Below are 19,643 nucleotides of genomic sequence, written 5' to 3' on the forward strand. Positions count from 1 at the left end.
ACCAGCTTGACCAACACGGAGAAACTCCGTCTCTACTAAAAATACAAAATTAGCCAGGCATGGTGGCCTATGCCTGTAATTCCAGCTACTCGGGAGGCTGAAGCAGGAGAATCGCTTGAACCTGGGAGGCAGAGGTTGCAGTGAGCCAAGATCACGCCATTGCACTCCAGCCTGGGCAACAAGAGTGAAACTCTGTCTCAAAAAAAAAAAAAAAAGCATCATACTTCCCAATAGCAACATTGCACATAGAAGACAAAGGGGAAGTATTTTCACAATTTGTAGAGTACTGTTACTGTACTCCATATCCAGCCAAACCTTCAATCAAATGCTGCTGTACAAAAATATATTTTTAGTCATCCTGATCTCAAAAAAAGTATCTCTATGTACCATGTCTCAGGACACTATTAGAGAATATGCTTTACCAAAACAAGAGGATAAACTATGAAAGAGGGAGATATAGGGTTCAATGCTGAAGGCAAGCAAAGGGAATGCCCAGGACATCAGTCAAGAGAAGTCTCTGGGCAGTAGCTATGCATAGGGAGTAGCATAGGGAGAAACTTCCCCAGATTGGAACCGAACAGAAGCTTCCAGGCTAGGCATGGTGGCTCACACCTGTAATCCCAGCACTTTGGGAAGCCAAGGTGAGTGGATCACTTGAGCCCAGGAGCTTGAGGCCAGCCTGAGCAGCATGGCAAATCCCCATCTCCACAAAAAATTCAAAAATTAGCTGGGCATGGTGGCATGCATCTGTAGTCCCAACTACTTGGGAGGCTGAGGTGGGAGGCTTCCAGAAAGGAAGTCTCCTGGGGGAAAAATTGAGCTGAGACATGATCTGACAGGTTCAAATGTAGAATATCATATTAGAAGTATTTTTTTACCTTTTTTTTATTATTATACTTTAAGTTCTAGGGTACATGTGCACAACGTGCAGGTTTGTTACATATGTATACATGTGCCATGTTGGTGTGCTGCACCCATTAACTTGTCATTTACATCAGGTATATCTCCTAATGCTATCCCACCCCACTCCCCCCACCCCAAGACAGGCCCTGGTGTGTGATGTTCCCCACCCTGTGTTAGAAGTATTTAATGAAGATGCTGGGAAACTGAACCTATGAAAAACATAAGGCATTTTCTTAACTCCAGAAAAAGCAAAACATGGTTCAAGAAAGGAAATGTTATTAAATTTTGCCTGGTCAGCAGTGAACAATATTTACAAACTCATAGACAAGGAAATGCTGAATATGGATTTAAGTAAAATTTATAATACATCCATAGGATGGTGGGGAGGGCGAGAGAGCCATAAGAAGGATAAAATCTTTTTTTTTTTTTTTTTTTTTTTTGAGACAAGAGTTTCGCTCTTGTTGCCCAGGCTGGAGTGCAATGGCGTGATCTTGGCTCACCGCAACCTCCGCCTCCTGGGTTCAAGTGATTCTCCTGTCTCAGCCTCCCGAGTAGCTGGGATTACAGGCATGTGCCACCACGCCCAGCTAATTTTTTTGTATTTTTAGTAGAGACAGGGTTTCTCCCATGTTGGTCAGGCTGGTCTCAAACTCCCAACCTCAGGTGATCCGTCCACCTCGGACGCCTAAAGTGCTGGGATTACAAATATGAGCCACCGTGCCCAGCCCTTTTTTTTTTTTTTTGAGACAGAGTCTCACTCTGTCGCCCAGGCTGGAGTGCAGTGGTGCCATCTCGGCTCATGCAACCTCTGCCTCCTGGGTTCAAGCAATCCTCCTGCCTCAGCCTCCTGAGTAGCTGGAACTATAGGAATGAAACACCATGCCCAGCTAATTTTTTTTATTATTTGTAGAGATGGGGTCTCACTATGTTGCCCAGGATGGTTTCAAACTCCAGGGCTCAAGTGATTCTCCCACCATGGCCTCCCAAAGTGCTGGGATTATAGGCATGAGCCACCACGCCTGGCCAGAGGGATAAAATCTTGTCTGCCAAAACCTATAATATATAATGTCAAAATCAATGAATACCAGAAAAAAAGCTTAAAAAGTTGAAAATGGTAACCTCAGGGCAGAGTAGCTGCTGGGTTTTTAAAAAATATGTAGGCCAGGTGCGGTGGCTCACACCTGTAATCCCAACACTTTGGGAGGCCGAGGCGGGTGGAAGATCACTTAAGGTCAGGAGTTTGAGACTAGTCTGGCCAAAATGGTGAAACCCTGTCTCTACTAAAAATACAAAAATTAGCTGGGTGTGGTGGTGGGCGCCTGTAATCCCAGCTACTACGGAGGCTGAGGCAGGAGAATTGCTTGAACCCAGGAGGCAGAGGTTGCAGTGAGCTGAGATCGTGCCATTGCACTCCAGCCTGGGCGACAAGAGCAAAGCTCCATCTCAAGAAACAAAAAATAAAAATAAATAAATAAATATATAAATATATATACATATATTATATACCTTTGATGCACCAAATATTTATTACACAAGAAAATATGACTTCTTAAGTTATACATAATTTTCTAACAAAATATAGCAGTTGCTTTTTAAAATACTAGATAAAAGGGGGCTATTTATTAAATGAAGTTCTTGAGATGGTAGGAAGGTATATAATCCAGGACAGGAAGTGCTGATCATCTGGGGCTGGAGATAAAGAGGTGAGGTGGGTGTGGTAATAGATGCTCCTGCAGGTATTGCAGGTTCCAGGGGCAGAAAGTTGAGGAAATTCATGCCTGATGAAATAGGTTGTAATGTCACCTGCTGGGAGCAAAGGGAGTCTAGGCGTTCAGCAGCTTGAAGACAGTGTGAAGGAACATACACATGGAGCAGGATGTTACTGTGGAAATTTCAGGCTGGGTATGGTGGCTCACACCTGTAATCCCAGCACTTTGGGAAGCCAAGGCATGAGGATCACTTGAAACCAAGAGTTCAAGACCAGCCTGGGCATCATAGTGAGATCCTGTCTCACAAACACTTTTAAAAATTACCCAGGCATAGTGGTGCACACCTGTAGTCCTAGCTATCCAGGAGGTTGAGGTGAGAGGATCGCTTGAGCCCAAGAGTTCGAGGCTGCAATGAGCCATGATCACACCACTGCACTTCAGCCTGGGTGAGATAGCAAGGTACTGTCTCTAAAAAACACAAAAAAGAAAAATCAGCTGAGTCACCAAAGTGGTAGATATTAGAAGCCAAAGTAGTGAGTTGTGCAACAGACCATTACACAGAAATTTCTTTTTTTCTTTTTCTTTTTTTTTTTTTGATACACAATCAACTCTGTCACCCAGGCTGGAGTGCAGTGGCACGATCTCAGCTCACTGCAACCTCCACCCCCGGATTCAAGCCATTCTCCTACCTCAGCCTTCCCAGTAGCTAGGATTACAGGTATGTGCCACCACGCCCTGGCTAATTTTTGTATTTTTAGTAGAAACAGGGTTTCACCATGTTGGCCAGGCTGGTCTCCAACTCCTGACCTCAAGTGATTCACCCACCTCGGCATTCCAAAGTGCTGCAATTACAGGCATGAGCCATAGCATGTGGCCTACCCTTCCTTCTTATACCAAGAATATAAAAGAACTGGAGACAGAGGCAGAAAGAAAATTTTGGGAGACAGCTGTGTTGTGAATCCCACTGCCCTTCAGGGGAAGGGGTGAAGGAGCTTCACTGCAAGGCAAAGGAGAAGGCTACGAGGGGTTCACTCTGAAAGCTTAAGATGTGTCCCCTGCAGTTTAGAATCTAAAGGTCAGAAGTTAGGCCGGGCAACTGCTGAGGGAAGAGGCCAAGCAAAGGAGGCTGATTGAGTAAGAACAAGCCCACATGCCAGAATTGGCCATGGCAAAGCATGTGTGAGTGCTTCCCATGGATGAGAGGGAGGTCATGCCTGAGAGGGAGCTGGAATGGGGCTGTAGCGACTTAGACCTGGAGGACTGATGTGTCCTTAGCAGAATGACACTGGGGGTGACCACCAGGTACCTAGGAGCTGTAGAAGGAACAGGTAGCCAGAGTGGAGATGCATAGACCTAGATCAAAGTTATTGCAAGTGGGGGCTCTCCCAAGAACCATTAAGTGCCCACAAGACTGACAGCTGTGAAGAGTTGCTAGATACAGAGAGTGTGAAGCCATCTAACCACAGGACCAGTCAAGTAAGAAATTTTCTGCCCTCTTCCTCTCTTGTTCCTTCCACTCCTGGAAGGGTCAGAAACCAGTGAAATAGTGGGAGAAAGAAAAAAGGTTCATGCCGGGCACGGTGGCTCACGCCTGTAATCCCAGCACTTTGGGAGGCCGAGGTGGGTGGATCACGAGGTCAGGAGATTGAGACCACAGTGAAACCCCGTCTCTACTAAAAATACAAAAAATTAGCCGGGCGTAGTGGCGGGAGCCTGTAGTCCCAGCTACTCGGGAGGCTGAGGCAGGAGAATGGCATGAACCCGGAAGGCAGAGCTTGCAGTGAGCCGAGATCGTGCCACTGCACTCCAGCCTGGGCAACAGAGCGAGACTCCGTCTCAAAAAAAAAAAAAAAAGAAAGAAAGAAAAAAGGGTTCACTTTCCCTGGGTCCCTGGGTCCAGGATTTCTGCCTAAAGCATGTCCTGTCTGGGATTACAAATAGACGACTTACTTTTGAATGGAGATTGAAGTTTTGGTTGCTACCACCATACATTGAACATACAGATTTAAAATTGAGATTGCCTTTTTTGTGATTTAAAGTAACCATCTAGGCCCAGTTGAGGTGACTCAGGCCTATAATCCCAGCACTCCGGGAGGCCGAGGCAGGCAGATCACCTGAGGCCAGGAATTTGAGACCAACCTGGCCAACATGGCGAAACCCCATCTCTACCAAAAAATACAAAAATTAGCCAGGCGTGGTGGTGGGTGCCTGTAATCCAGCTAATTGGGAGGCCAAGGTACAAGAATCACTTGAACCCGGGAGGTGGAGGTTGCAGTGAGCCAAGATCACACCACTGCACTCCAGCCTGGGTGATAGAGTGAGGCTTGGTCTCAAAAAAATAAAATAAAATAGGCCGGGTGTGGTGGCTCACACCTGTAATCCCAGCACTTTGGGAGGCTGAGGCGGGCAGATCACCTGAGGTCAGGAGTTTGAAACCAGCCTGGCCAACATGGTGAAACCCCATCTCTACTAAAAATACAAAAATTAGCCAGGCGTAGTGGTGGGCGCCTGTAGTTCCAGCTACTTGGGAGGCTGAGGTGGGAGAATCACTTGAACCCAGGAGGCAGAGGTTGCAGTGAGCTGAGATCATGCCATTGTGCTCCAGCCTGGGTGACGGAGAAAGACCGTCTCAAATAATAATAATAATGAAATAAAAATAAAATAAAAGTAACCATCTAAGTTTTTATTACCAACAAGTGTCCAGAAAAGCCATGAGACCATCCAAATTTACATCCAAGGCAAAGAAGAGAAACTAGTCCCACCAGAAAAAGAAATAAATAAAGGGGCCGAGGAGATGAGAATAAAGTTGCTTTTCTGGCTACTCTGTTGTTCACACAAGTCAAGAGGAAGAGGGATGCCTATAAGCAACATGATAAAAAATACAGATTTTTGAAACAAAGAGAATTGAGTTTGTAATGTGGCTCTGCCACTTCCTAGCTATGTGGCCTCAGGTTGATAACATAAGTTCTCTGAGTCTGTTTTCTGCATTGAAAAATGGAACTAGTTAGGCATATCTCCCAGGGTTATTTGGGAGCACTAAACTAGATAACATTTGGAAAAAGACTTAAAAACATATTGGTTTTCTTCCTTTCTCCTCTTTGTTATAGGATGCTGGGGTTGGCTGATCGGCCTGGGTAAGCCAGGGAAGATTTCCTGCAGGTGATGACTCTTTACACTGTCTTCTCCAAAGGACAAAAGAGAAGCAGATTGGCAGAGGCGGATCATGGGATGCTCCAGACAAAAGCAAGATAAGACTAGGGTTGGCAGATAAAACGCAGGATACATACCCAATTAAAGTTGAGTTTCAGATAAACAACAAATAATTTTTGAGTAGAAAAAAATGTTTGAGATCTACTGATACTAAAAAAAAAGCCATTATTTACCTGATATTCACATTTAATTTAGCGTCCTATATTTTTACTTGCTCAGTCTAGCAACCCTGAATGATACAGAGTTGGACTGCTTGGCTACAGTGGAGAGAGTGGGCTGAGTGTCACACAATAGGACAAGTCCCATCCTTGTATCTACTTTTCTAGCTGTTTCATAGGGGTTCTAGTTGAGAGGAAGTGACTAAATCTGTAGTATTGAGAAATTCACTTAGATTGAGTTGAATTGAGATGCTCTGAGTCATTTACACACAGAGCAAGCAGGCTGTGGAGGCTGGGCCCTTAGGACAACAGCTCTCCCAGCAGGTTGGCATCCTTTTATGCCTGGAAGCAGAGGAATGGATGACCTCAGAAAGGGTTCAGAAAGAAATGGAGGCAAGTTCTCCCCCAGTGCCTGCCCTACTGCCTTTTCAGGCCCAGCCAGGCCCTGGCTCCCCTGCCTGTTTAAAGAGGTAGAAAGGCACAGGGCAAAAAAACAAGATCCTGCAGCAGCAGCCCCTCATGGGGGAGGTGGGTGCAGGCTGAACGCTGACTGGGCCCTTTGCTTTGTACCCATCCTGCTTATTCCCACACAACAAAAGTGCTGCTCACCCGCCTGGCCAGCTCCATTGTGCACTTACCACAAAGTGCTGAGTCCAAGGGCTTCCCTGGCCCCATGACCTCACTCCCTCTCCCCCCGCCTAGAGGCAAGGCCAGGGAGTCCAAGCCATCCACAAAATTCCATTGAGCATCTATGCTGCTTGGCATGTAGCCCTGGTGTCCAGAAGCCCAAGGTTCGAACTGCCCCAGTTACATATGGGGAGCTGTCATGGTCCTCTTAATGTCAGATATCACCTCTAAATCTAACAGCGCACCCCGCTGGACAGACAGTTGTCTCATTCAGTTGTGCAATGAGTGTGCAGGCTGAGAACAAAGTTTGCAACCTATGTCCCCAAAAGATCCATGCCCTCTAGAAAACTAGACTGACAGAATACGCTGCTAAAATTCAATAAAGAAAAATATCGGAAAACAAGAAACATGGAGTGAATTTTCCAAATTCAAAGGAAACATTTTTTATCTGAATTTTTTTCTAAAATCTGTGCTGCTTGCTCCCACTTGTCTCTGTGAGAATCTGGCAAAAGATGGTATCTGACTTGGCACAATCAGTAATGCAATTACCATGTGGTGATGAGTTCTGAGTACCTAGCATTGCTCTAAATCCCTTTATTTCCCTTCATCTGATAGCAGTGGTTAAGGTAGATATTATCACCCTACTTTGTGCCAGAAAGAAAGAAGATGGGCTTTGCAGTCAGATAGATATGTACTGAAGTCCCTGTTAGGTTCCCTGGCCCAGAACTTCCCTGGCCTCTCAGAACCTCAGTTAGCTCATCTGTAAAATGGGTATTATTATTATCTACTTCACGGCATTGTGGTAAGGATTACAAAGGCACTGTCTGGTTTTGCAGTCAAAGCTCAGTAAGCTGTAGTTATTATTAATAAGGATGAACAGGAGAGACCCAAACTCAGCCTGGGAGAAGGGATTTCAAGCCGGTTGCTCCCTTCATTCCCACTCCTTGAGTGGCTCTGCTTTAACCTTCCTGGAACGAGATGGGGCTGCGGGCTGCCGCAAGGGAAGCAGCAGTGCCAGACAGTGTCAGAGGGGGAATCCGCTAGAACTCTGTTAAAAACTGTATTGAGTTGATATTTGGAAGGCTTGGTGGTCAGTACTGGAGAGCTGAGAATCCTCAGTCTTTTGGGACTTAAGGTGATTGAGAAAAGTGGATTGAGGTCAGATGAGGACTTATGACTCCAGGAATGTATGATGGATATTTGTAAATTGTTTGCACAATAACCCTGATTCCCACCCAATCCCCACTATAGTTCTGTGCATGTGTGTTTGGGCTTTTCAATCAAACATAAAAGCCCCGCTTCTCCGCAAAAATTAAAAATTAGCTAAGTTGGTCTCCATGTACTAGCAATTCAGTAGGATGTAAAGCCCCCATATTACGATGCTGAGGGTGTGTGAAGCCCAAGCAGGCCAGTTGTGGCTGGGGTGAGAAGGCCAAACTCAGCTGGGTGCTCCTAGCAATAAGGACTATGCCACCAGAATCACAAAACCCGGTCATTCATTCATTCATTCAGAATATACTTATTGAGCTAGAAGTTATGCTTAGAGCCGAAGACGTAACAATGAACCAGGCAGGGTGCAGTGGCTCACACTTGTAATCCCAGCACTTTGAGAAGCTGAGGCCAGTGAATCCCTTGAGTCCAGGAGTTCGAGACCTGCCTGGGCAACATGGCAAAACTCTGTCTCTACAAACAAATACAAAAATTAGCTGGGCATGATGGCGCGCGCTTATCATCTCAGCTACCTGAGAGGCTGAGGTGGGAGGAGCGCTTGAGCCCGGAAGGTGGAGGTTGCAGTGAGCCATGATCGTGCCACTGCACTCCAGCCTGGGCAACAGAATGAGACCCTGTCTTAATAAAAAAAAAAAAAAAAAAGAGAAAGAAACAACCAAAAAAAAAAAAACCCCAGTGAACTAGACAGATGAGGCTCCTGCCCTTACAGAGCATGGAGCCTAGTGGAAGAATTAGATAGGTAAACAACGTTTTATTTTTTAAAATCACTTTGTTTTAATAGAAAATATGTTCCCAATGTTCAAAATTTAAAGATTACAGAAAAATATACTATGAAAAATCTTGTCCTCTATCTGAGGCCCAAGTGCCTCAGTTTCCCCCAACCTTTGGAAACCAGTACTTCTAGTTCCTAAAGCAATTTCTGCAGCATGATCAATGTGATCTTGTGTAATTGGAAAAGCACAAGATGCCATGAGGACACACTGTGAGGGCCTACGCCAGCCTAAGAGTGGATGATTGAAAAGATGACTAAATGAGTGTTTCCCAAAGATCCTAATTCTGGAGAGGAAAGAAGGAGGAAGAGAAGGGAAAGGAAAGAAGAATCACCAACCATAGACAGCTAGTGCTTTAAGCCCTTGCACAGCCACCAGGTGGCCAGAGCATTGCTATGATACCAAAAGCAACTCTGTCCCCTGCCAAACATCCGTCCAGACATCACGAGTTAATCAAGGCGTCAGAAACATCCTTGGGGCGATGTGCCATGCTTAGCATCAGATTTATGTGTCTAACAGCAAGTTTGTCCAACCGGCAGCCTGTAGGTGGTAGGTGGCCCAGGACAGTTTTGAATGCATCCCAACACAAATTAATAAACTTTCTTAAAACATTGAGATTTGTTTTGCAATTTATTTTTAGCTCATCGGTTATCATTAGTGTTAGTATATTTTATGTGTGGGCCAAGATAATTACCCTTCTAATGTGCCCCAGGGAAGCCAAAACATTGGACACCCCTGGTCTGGAACTTTCTACCCAAATCTGCAAATACTCAAATATATACCAGACCTCACCCCCTGATTTTTGGTTCTGAAAAAAAGGGGGCACTGATGAAACTTGAGTCGGGGACTGGAGAGATTGCAGAGGAATTAGGAGAACTTTCTTCTTCTCTCCAAGCTGCTATGAAATTTTCAATAGTATCTTTCATTAGAAAGAGAGTAGGGTAAGGAATCATAAGCCTACAATGTATCAGGCAGATATTCTCTCTATTTTTGAGGTTGGGTGAGTCTGAGTGACTTGCTTCAAATCTCCCAGCCGGGAAACTGGGATTTGAACCCACATCTGCCTGGCTCAAAGCCCTCCACATCCATTGCAGCCTCTTGCTTCTCACGATATCTGTGATGCTTGAAGAACACATCTTCCCCTTCAGGGCCCCTGGGGAGGCCCACGATTCCCCTACCTTACCTTCATCAAGTGTCCTGAAGTTTCTGGGAGAAGTCATTTTACACTTTAAGGTACTATACACGTAGTAACTTGGGCCTGTGAGATTTCCAAAGACCTAAAACAATACAGTAAAACCTCAAAATTGGCCAGGCGCAGTGGCTCACGCCTGTAATCTCAGCACTTTGGGAGGCTGAGGTGGGCAGATCACTTGAGGTCAGGAGTTCAAGACCACCCTGGCCAACATGGTGAAACCCTATCTCTACTAAAAATACAAAAAAATTAGCCAGGCATGGTGGCGGGTGTCTGTAATCCCAGCTACTCAGCAGACTGAGGCAGGAGAATCACTTGAACCTGGGGGGCGGAGGCTGCGGTGAGCCAAGATCGCACCACTGCACTCCAGCCTAAGCAACAGAGCGACACTCTGTCTCAAAAAGAAAAAAAAAAAAATTGGTTTTGAAGGTGTGGGTGGCAGGAATTCTCGTCCCTGGCCTGGGTGAGCTAGAGGGGAGAAGCAAGGACATCTAGGTCCCTATCACCGCTTGCCTAGACAACTTCACAGGAAGGCCCCTAGGAATCTGAGATGGAGCAGGTGAAACTTTTACATCTAGATGGTGAGTCCAAAGGAGGTATTCAGAGGGTTGCCTTCTTCCCCTTCCTACTGCTGCCCAACGATGACCCGCAGGCTGAAAGAGCCCTTTCCTCCTGGAACTGATGTGGGACCTGGCCTGTTTGGGAGCAGAATGGTGAAAGGAATTAACATGGAAGACAAAGGGACAGGCAGCCAAGATCATTTTAGGAGGAAAAATTGCTTCATTTCTAGGCTCCTTCCCCTTTTGAAACAGATAAGTTACATCCATTATATGCTCAGTGTTTATATTCAGAACTGCAGTTCTAGCCAGGGGGGTCTCTTTCCTCTCCCAGAATTTTTTGGGCCATTTATGCATTACTCCTGAGGGAGGGCCAGTGCAGGGCAGTGACTTTGGTGTTGGTTAGAACTGGATTTGAGTCTTGGCTCTGCCATTATAAATATTGTGACCTTAGGCAAGTCACCTGATTGTTCTCTGTCTTAGTTTCTTCATCTGGAAAATGGAGGTGAAAATAGCACTGTTGTGGTGGCTGTGGAAAAGTATTTCTTTTGTTGTGGAAAAGTATTTAATTCAAACTTTTTAAGTAAAGCATTTAACACATGTCTAATATATAGGAATTATTCAATAAATGGTTTAATTCTTTTTTAAAAAACCCAAAAGTTATAGCTCCAAAATTTTAAAAGAAAATTGCAAAATTAAAAGGAATATTTAATAAAATAGCTACAGAGAAACACATGTCTGTTAGTCAACTATAACTGAAGTCAACTCTTAGTTATATATAAATACAGCATAATAAAGATTCCCAAGAATACAGTGAACCATTTTTTCTCATATTGAGTTCAGAATTACAATAATTCTTTCACATTTTTAAACAACAAGAAATGCATATCCTGTATGGAAGTGAGGTGCATTTTGATGTGTTTGATATGACATGGGGTCTCCCAGGGTCTTAGGGTCTTAGGAAGATCCCAAGGTGGTGTGAGGAACCTGGAGAAGGACAAGAGACAAATACTCATGGCAGAGACCTCTGTCCTCACCCCCTAGCTGCTCTGAGATTAAGAAAGACTAGAGCAGCCAAGGCCTGCAGCAGCCAGCCATGCCCACAACAGAGGGGCCTCTCTGGATTTCTGTATCCCTGGTTTAAACAAAGGCCCCAGCAAGCTGAGCCACCAAAGCTCTGGGGATCATGAGGAACAAAGGCAGAGGGAGAGCAGAGTGCTGACAGGGCCAGAGGCCAGAGGCCGCAGGGCTATAAAGAGGAGGGCCACAGAGCAAGTGGTACCAGATGGAGACCCAGGCTGAGCAGCAGGAGCTGGGTGAGTAAGGCCCTCAGGGTGCCCTTGCCCTTCCTCTCCTTGCTCTGCAGAGACATGCCCAGGAGAGGGCCCAGTTCTCCTGCCTAGTGTGTAGAGCCTTCTAGGGTGGCTGGAGAAGAGTGGGGAACTCTGGTGGAAGGCAGCCTTCCCTTGTCACCCCAAGAGGAGTCACTTATATAGCAATAACCACTGCCCTAGCAACTAAGGCTGGGGGATGGGCATGGGCCCCCAAGAAATGAGCAGGGAGAAGGTATGGGGGCAGGACCTGGGAAATGTTGCTTATTCAGAGATTCAGAATGGAAAAATACATTACAGAGTTTACATGCATCATTCCTGGGCCCGACACCAGCCAGGAGGAGGGCCATGAATGTCTGTCCTAAGAAACCTAATACACACCTGCCTGTCTTCCTTCTTCCCTTCCTTCCCGCTCTTTTCCTTCCTCTTTCTTGCTCTGTCCTTCCTTTTTTAAAACTCGTCCTACCATCTTTACTGTCTACCTAACCTCTATGAGCCTCAGTATCCTCATCTGTAAAATGGGGATAATGATAATTCTTAATTCATAGGCTTTATGTGAAGATTAAATGCGTCAATGCATGTAGAGCATTTAAAACAGGGCCGGACATGTAGATAGCCATTATTGAGTGTTAAGTATTATAACTCTTTTCTTCTTCACTTTCCTTCAATAAGTCTTTTTCAATGTCCCCCTGATCCCTCATCCCCACATGTGCTCAGCACGATGCTATACCAATCCCCCAGAAGACCCAGGCCTTGCCATTGAGGTGCTCACCAGGACATCCAACCAGAACACAGATTGGTACTGTGATGAGTGCTAGAAATCAAGAAAGCAAGCAAGTGGCTGTGGGCTGGAGAAGGCAGGAAAGCCTCTGAGGAGGCAAGGTCAAGGCTGGGTAGGATCTAGGAGACAGAAAAGCAGAAAGGAATGGCCGGGCGCGGCGGCTTATGCCTGTAATCCCAGCACTTTGGGAGGCCAAGGCGGGCAGATCACCTGAGGTCGGGAGTTCAAGACCAGCCTGACCAACATGGAGAAACCCCGTCTCTACTAAAAATACAAAATTAGCCAGGCGTGGTGGCACATGCCTGTAATCCCAGCTACTAGGGAGGCTGAGACAGGAGAATCACTTGAACCTGGGAGGCGGAGGTTGCGGTGAGCCGAGATTGCACCATTGCACTCCAGCCTGGGCAACAAGAGTGAAACTCCATCTCAAAAAAAAAAAAAAAAAAGAAAAAGAAAAGCAGAAAGGGGCCAGATAAGGATGAGACCGTGAAGGGTTACGAGGGAGTCTGGGGCTTGGGATCCTGGCATGGCTGGCTTGTTTGGCCAGTCACATGAGGGGTCTGGCCTAGGTGGTTGCCAAAGAGTTTATATTGCAGACAGAGGCAATGCTGTCACCTGAAAGCAAATGAGAGGACAGGGTCACAATGCTTTTCAGTGCTTTACCTGCATTATTGTTTCTGATCCTTGTTTTTTTTTTGAGATGGAGTCTCACTCTGTTGCCCAAGCTGGAGTGCAGTGGCACGATCTCAGCTCACTGCAACCTCCGCCTCCTGGGTTCAAGCAATTCTCCTGCCTCAGCCTCCCGAGTAGCTGGGACTACAGGTGTGTGCCATCATACCTAGCTAATTTTTGTATTTTTAGTAGAGACGGGGTTTCACCACATTGGCCAGGCTGGTCTCAAACTCCCGACCTCAGGTAATCCACCCGCCTCGGCCTCCCAAAGTGCTGAGATTACAGGCGTGAACCACCGTGCCCGGCCTATTATTTCTGATCTTTACAATAACTGCATGTCGAAGCTTTACCAATGGAAAAACTGAGGCTCAGGCTGGGCGCGGTGGCTCACACCTGTAATCCCAACACTTTGGGAGGCCGAGGTGGATGGATCACTTGAGGTCAGGAGTTCGGGACCAGCCTGGCCAACATGGTGAAACCCCCATCTCTACTAAAAATACAAAAACTAGCTGGACAATGGTGGTGCATGCCTGTAGTCCCAGCTACATGGGAGGCTGAGGCAGAAGGATCACCTGAGCCCAGGAGGCAGAGGTTGCAATGAAGTGAGATTGCACCACTGCACTCTAGCCTGGATGACAGAGGAAGACCCTGTCTCAAAATAGCAACAACAAAAAAAAAACAACCCCGAGGCACAGCTAGTGAGTGGCAGAGCCAGAATTCCAACCAAAGTCTGTCTTGCAGATTTCAAGTCTCCTTTACCTTTCGAGGCATTCCCTCACCTCACCCTCCTCCCCAGAGGCCACATCATTCGTGTGTGCTCTGTCTTCCAGAAACCCTTCCAACCACCAAGATGGCTCAGACCAACCCTACGCCGGGGTCCCTGGGGCCATGGAAGGTAAGCCCACCCCCATCACATCCAACAGGGCAGGGGTGAGATGCTGCACAGAGCAGGCCCCAGGCCTGTGCTCGTCCATAAGGCAGTGACTGACCAGAAAAACCCCAGTTTGTAGGAGAAAGGTCCACACAAGCTCCAGTGCTGTCGAAGGAAGGATCTCTCAGGATGTCCCATTGCACAAAGGAAGGATGACTGTGGACGCCAATGATGGGTGGGAGATGATACCTAGTTTCCTTAACTCCTCTCTCCTCCCCGCTAAAGTCATCTTAAAATACAGCAGCCCAGCAACGGTTATGTCCATGGAGAAAATGAGGGCCCATAAAGATATTTACTACTAGATCCCAAATAAATTACAGGACTCAGCCTCCCAGCCTGAGGTTGGCTTTAACCATTGGCCGAAGTGGCTGATCCTCAGGCCTCTCACTGGCCTCTCTCCAACACTCCCCACTCTCCTCATTGGGTCAACTCTGAGGTCAGCTCACAGCTTTGGGAGTGGTCCTCTGGCCAGGTCCATGAGCCAGGTTTTAGTTCAAAGTAGAAAAAGGGTTGACCATAACTCTCCTTTACACTCTAGGTTTCTATAGGGGGTGTGGCTGGAGAAGCTAAGAATCTATAAGGAGCTCCTGGGACTCCCAGAATCCTGGCCTCTGGGCCATGCTTATGAAGGAACTGTGGTGGAATGGGAGCCCATAAGTCCTTGGCCTGTCCATTGGTCTAGATACTATCCCTGGCAGACCATTTCTATCATAAACCAATCTTCCCTCCACCTCATCCTTACTCTGGGCAAATGAACACCAACCAGTGGCATTAATTCAAACCCTTTCCTGACCTGTCTACACTGGAAGAGACCTCATCAGGCATCCCAGGCTACAGCTGGTAACAGAAAGCACAGAGTCAGACTCAAGTTAAGCTGTTGACCTAGACCTCTGTTTTTCCTGATGTTCTAGCTCTCTTGTGCCATTCAATCTCATTTCAGATAACCATCTATGATCAGGAGAACTTTCAGGGCAAGAGGATGGAGTTCACCAGCTCCTGTCCAAATGTCTCTGAGTGCAGTTTTGATAATGTCCGGTCCCTGAAGGTGGAAAGTGGCGCGTGAGTATGGACTTCTGCAGAACCGCAGCCCCTTATTTCAGGTCCCTTCAGACATGGGACCATAGAGTGGGGATAGGGGAAGAAGGATGTTCCCCTAGGCTCTAGTCATTTCTCGGAGAGAGGCCTCGAAAGAAATCACTACATGCGTAATTTAGTAAGCCAAAGCTAGAAGGAACATGAGGTTCTTAGTGGCTGGGTACTAGATTTCAGGGGCTGGATAAAGAAATACATACAATGGGGTGGGGCAGTGGCAGTAATCAAAATTTTGCTTCTGGAGCTCACAGGCTGCTACCTAGGGTGCTCTCAGAACAGCCACAAGACCCTTGAGTTTTTCTTGCCTGCAGAAAATTGGTAGAGAAGAAAGTGTCAAGTGGCTGCCTCTTCATGGCTAACTCTCCTCCTGCATATCCCAGAGCAGACATTGTTAGCTAATTTCTTTATTAAAAAAAAAGCCTTAACCCCACGACTCCAGAGACGTATTAGCTCCTGATTCATCTTTCAGGCAGTTTCTGGTTGATGGTTAATCTTGGTTGAGGGAGACCCTCTCATTTTTGTCCTCTGACTCTTGGCAGAGTAGTTGAGGCCTTTATCATTAGCCTGAAAATACCTAAGGAAAAGACTCACCCTTGACTAGGCAGAATTGGCCTTGCATGTGGATAGGCTTCCACAAGTTGCTTGCCACCAAAATTAAGCTCTTCAGTCCTTTAAAAGATGTAACACTTTAAGGTGTCATCACTAACTGAGACCCAATTGTGAAAAACTAAGCTGAGTGTTTCAAGTTTTAAGTATAGGTATGGGGCACTAGGAGAAAGAACTCACAAGTCAAAGGAAAAAAAAGACTAGTAATCCATCAGCTGCTTGTTCGTCCCTGTGCTTTCTTAAGAAGACGCCAACAGGTTTGGCTTGAGCCAAAGCAATAGTCCAGGGGTGTCTAATCTTTTGGCTTCCCTAGGCCACACTGAAAGAATTGTCTTGGGCCACATATAAAATACCATAACGATAGCTGATGAGCTAACAACAACAAAAAAAACTCATAATGTTTTAAGAAAGTTTACAAATTTGTGTTGGGCTGCGTTCAAAGCTGTCCTGAGCTGCATGCAGCCCTTGGGCAACAGGTTGGACAAGCTTGCAATAGTCAGTCACTAGATCCTGAAACAGGTAGAGAATAGGTGATTTGGAGAAAAAGAAAAAAAAAATTTTTTTTTGAGACAAGGTGTCACTCTGTTGCCCAGGCTGGAGTGCGGTGGCACAATCATGGCTCACTGCAGCCTCCACCTCCAAGCCTCAACCCTCAGCCCCCTGAATAGCTGGGACTGCAGTAGTGGGTCACCACGCCTGGCTAATTTTTGAGTTTTGTAGACAGGGTTTCGCCATGTTTCCCAGGCTGGTCTCCAACTCATGGGCTCAAGCGATCTGCTTGCCTTGGCCTCCTGAAGCGTTGGAACTACAGGCGTGAGCCACCATACCCAGCCAGGAAATATAATTTTAGATTGGCTTTGCTAATACACTTCACTCAGACCAGTGAAGTAGATAGACCTTTTCAGTGATAATCCCCAAACAAATATTACATTCACTAACCTGCTTAGTATACCTGTCAACTCATTCCTCAACTCTTGTGACAAATTACTTTGTACAGCTCTACTGGGATTAGCTTGGTATTTTACCCCACTATTAACTTATCTAAAACGAAAGATGCCTTCTCCCCAAGGCCATATAGGCTTTGAACACCATGAACAAACACTACATGTCTTTGGCAGCTGGATTGGTTATGAGCATACCAGCTTCTGTGGGCAACAGTTTATCCTGGAGAGAGGAGAATACCCTCGCTGGGATGCCTGGAGTGGGAGTAATGCCTACCACATTGAGCGTCTCATGTCCTTCCGCCCCATCTGTTCAGCTGTGAGTCTCTGAAATTTCCACTTCTGTGCATATGAGGGATGGGACAAGAGGGTGTGGACAGACTGACGTTCATGCTATTTCTCATCAGTTATGCTGAATGTGGCAGGAAAAAAGACAAAAGTAAAAAAAGAGAAAACATCACTTTCTTCACTAAGCCTGCTATTTGATTTTTCTCCACCAGGTGGTACTTCCCTTAAGCTAAAACTAAGGGTCTTACAGGTGGCAGTAAGTGGATACTCAAGAGCCCAGTAAACTTGTGAAACACTAGTAAATGAGTGAAAGTGCTTACCTTGCAGCAAAAGGTGAATCCTTGGCCAGTTAAATTTCAATCTGTGTAACACTTTTACTGCAGAAACAGGAAGATGCTGAAGTAACCTTTCAGTAAGTGGGAATGACTGAAGAAATAGGCAAGTCTTCCAGTATCGATCTACATTGATTGATAATAATCTTCTTGTTCTGAACACTTAAGTATTACTCAATAATGCATCAGGCTGGGATGTTTCTGGTCTTTGGAAACAGTTCAAGCAGAAAGCAGGATGACCTTAAGGGGTGTGTTGAAAATGATCCCTGTATTAGGAGTTAGGTTGGGCTAGACCCTTTCCAAATATTCAGTCTATGTGTGAGTTTCTCGTGATTTTGGTTAATAATCTCACCTCGGTTCAAAGTCTTGCCAAAATTCAACTGGTGGAGAAGTTAACCTAAATAGCTCTAATCCAAATAAATAGTTCCCTGTCTGGAAATTATTTCAATCTCACTTTTAAAAACATTTCATTTGCCCACCCTAAGGTATAACTGACATACAGTAAAATGCACAGATCCTAAGTGAATATTCTCATCAGTTTTGAAAAATATATATATCCATGTAACCAACACCCTAACGATATAAAGAACATTCCATCATAGTTCCCTGGTGTCCCTTTCCACTCAATCGCTCCCCTACCACTTTCTATTACCAAACAGTTTTGTCCATTTTTGAAGTTCATATAGGTTAGTCTCTGCCTTTTTAATGCTTGTGTAGTAGTCATGTCCCCTACTGGACATACAAGTTATTTCCAACAACACACATACACACGCAAGCGCACACATACATATTTGGGCTTACTTTTTGTATTAATTTGTGAGATCTTTTGTCACATTAGTGAATATTAATCCCTTGGTTGGCTGCATTTTGCTAGTACTTTTTCTCACTGTCAAATCCTCTTCATTATTCCAAAATAGTTATCAGTTATTTGTACATTCTAAATGTTATGGTATTTACATTGGAATAAACAAAATTATGGGCTACTGTTTTCTCACAAATCTGTTGCCTTAATCTTTTTAAATTATCATGTGCTTCCTTGTGTAATCCAAAAAAGTGTTTCAATTTTGAAAAACATGAAGAATGATAGCCATAGCACTAGTACTAGACATTTTTAAACAATTTCTGAATTACAGAATCATAAGGAGTCTAAGATGACCATCTTTGAGAAGGAAAACTTTATTGGACGCCAGTGGGAGATCTCTGACGACTACCCCTCCTTGCAAGCCATGGGTTGGTTCAACAACGAAGTCGGCTCCATGAAGATACAAAGTGGGGCGTAAGTACAAAAACAGGGTTGGAATATACTTCAAAGTAACTCCTGGGGTTGCATCAATGGTTATGTTTTAATCAGATTTCACACATATCGGTATAGATGTCACATTCTAGTTCTACATAATTTTGAATCTCAAGTTCTTTATACCAACTACCACTTAAGGTTGCAGATTTCTCTCCCCCAGACACGCCTCTATGGAAGAATTTACATTGACTACTTATATCTCTTTTGATGATTAAGGCTAATTAACTAGCTATAGCCATATTATGCTTACAAATAGTGCCTGACACATTTAGGATGGCTATTTTTTCTAAGCCTAAAAGCATCTCATACCATTGTGTTGAGTAAAGAGGCTCAGGTTTTGGGGTATTAACCAGATTCCTAATTAGTTTTAATAATGAAATGTACTTTGAATTTCCTAGCTGGGTTTGCTACCAATATCCTGGATATCGTGGGTATCAGTATATCTTGGAAAGTGACCATCACGGAGGAGACTATAAACATTGGAGAGAGTGGGGCTCTCATGCCCAGACTTCGCAGATCCAATCGATTCGCCGAATCCAACAGTAGCTTATTAAAAGCTCCAAGTACGATCATTCCTCAAGCATGAGACCTTGCTAAGCACTCTAGAATAAGTTTTATGTTCTGCTCACAGACATTGCTTTCAAATGTTAGCTGCTGAAATCCACAATAAACGTCATTAAAAAAAAAACAACTTTGTAGACTCAATTAACTACCATGCTTCACATAAATCACACCTAAGTGGATGAGAACTTTTTTTTTTAGATGTTTTGCTCTTGTTGCCCAGGCTGGAGTGCAATGGCGCTATCTCGGCTCACCATAACCTCCGCCTCCCGGGTTCCAGTGATTCTCTGGCTCAGCCTCCCGAGTAGCTGGGATTACAGGCATGCACCACCACACCTGGCTAATTTTGTATTTTTAGTAGAGACGGGTTTCTCCATGTTGGTCAGGCTGGTCTCGAACTCCCAACCTTAGGTGATCCGCCCGCCTCGGCCTCCCAAAGTGCTGGGATTACAGGT

The 19,643-nt window shown here is 45.3% G+C and overlaps 1 protein-coding gene across 1 annotated transcript; it reads left to right on the plus strand.

The window, feature by feature from the left end:
- The first annotated feature begins 11,636 nt into the window (after positions 1-11,636).
- Positions 11,637-19,355, plus strand: CRYBA1 (crystallin beta A1). The gene is made up of 6 exons (XM_054458773.1): positions 11,637-11,672; positions 13,971-14,035; positions 15,012-15,130; positions 16,888-17,029; positions 18,464-18,606; positions 19,026-19,355. The coding sequence occupies exons 1-6, from the start codon at positions 11,642-11,644 to the stop codon at positions 19,171-19,173; spliced, it is 648 nt and encodes a 215-aa protein (XP_054314748.1). The 5' UTR covers positions 11,637-11,641; the 3' UTR covers positions 19,174-19,355.
- The last annotated feature ends 288 nt before the right edge of the window (positions 19,356-19,643 follow it).

This window comes from Pongo pygmaeus, chromosome 19, assembly GCF_028885625.2.
Source record: "Pongo pygmaeus isolate AG05252 chromosome 19, NHGRI_mPonPyg2-v2.0_pri, whole genome shotgun sequence".
Classification (NCBI taxonomy): Eukaryota; Metazoa; Chordata; class Mammalia; order Primates; family Hominidae; genus Pongo; species Pongo pygmaeus.

Coding starts and splice junctions, on each gene's coding strand:
- CRYBA1 (XM_054458773.1), top strand. CDS start 11,642: ATGGAGACCCAGGCTGAGCAGCAGGAGCTGG. Junction 14,036..15,011: donor GGTCCCTGGGGCCATGGAAG/GTAAGCCCACCC, acceptor ATCTCATTTCAG/ATAACCATCTATGATCAGGA. Junction 15,131..16,887: donor CTGAAGGTGGAAAGTGGCGC/GTGAGTATGGAC, acceptor TGTCTTTGGCAG/CTGGATTGGTTATGAGCATA.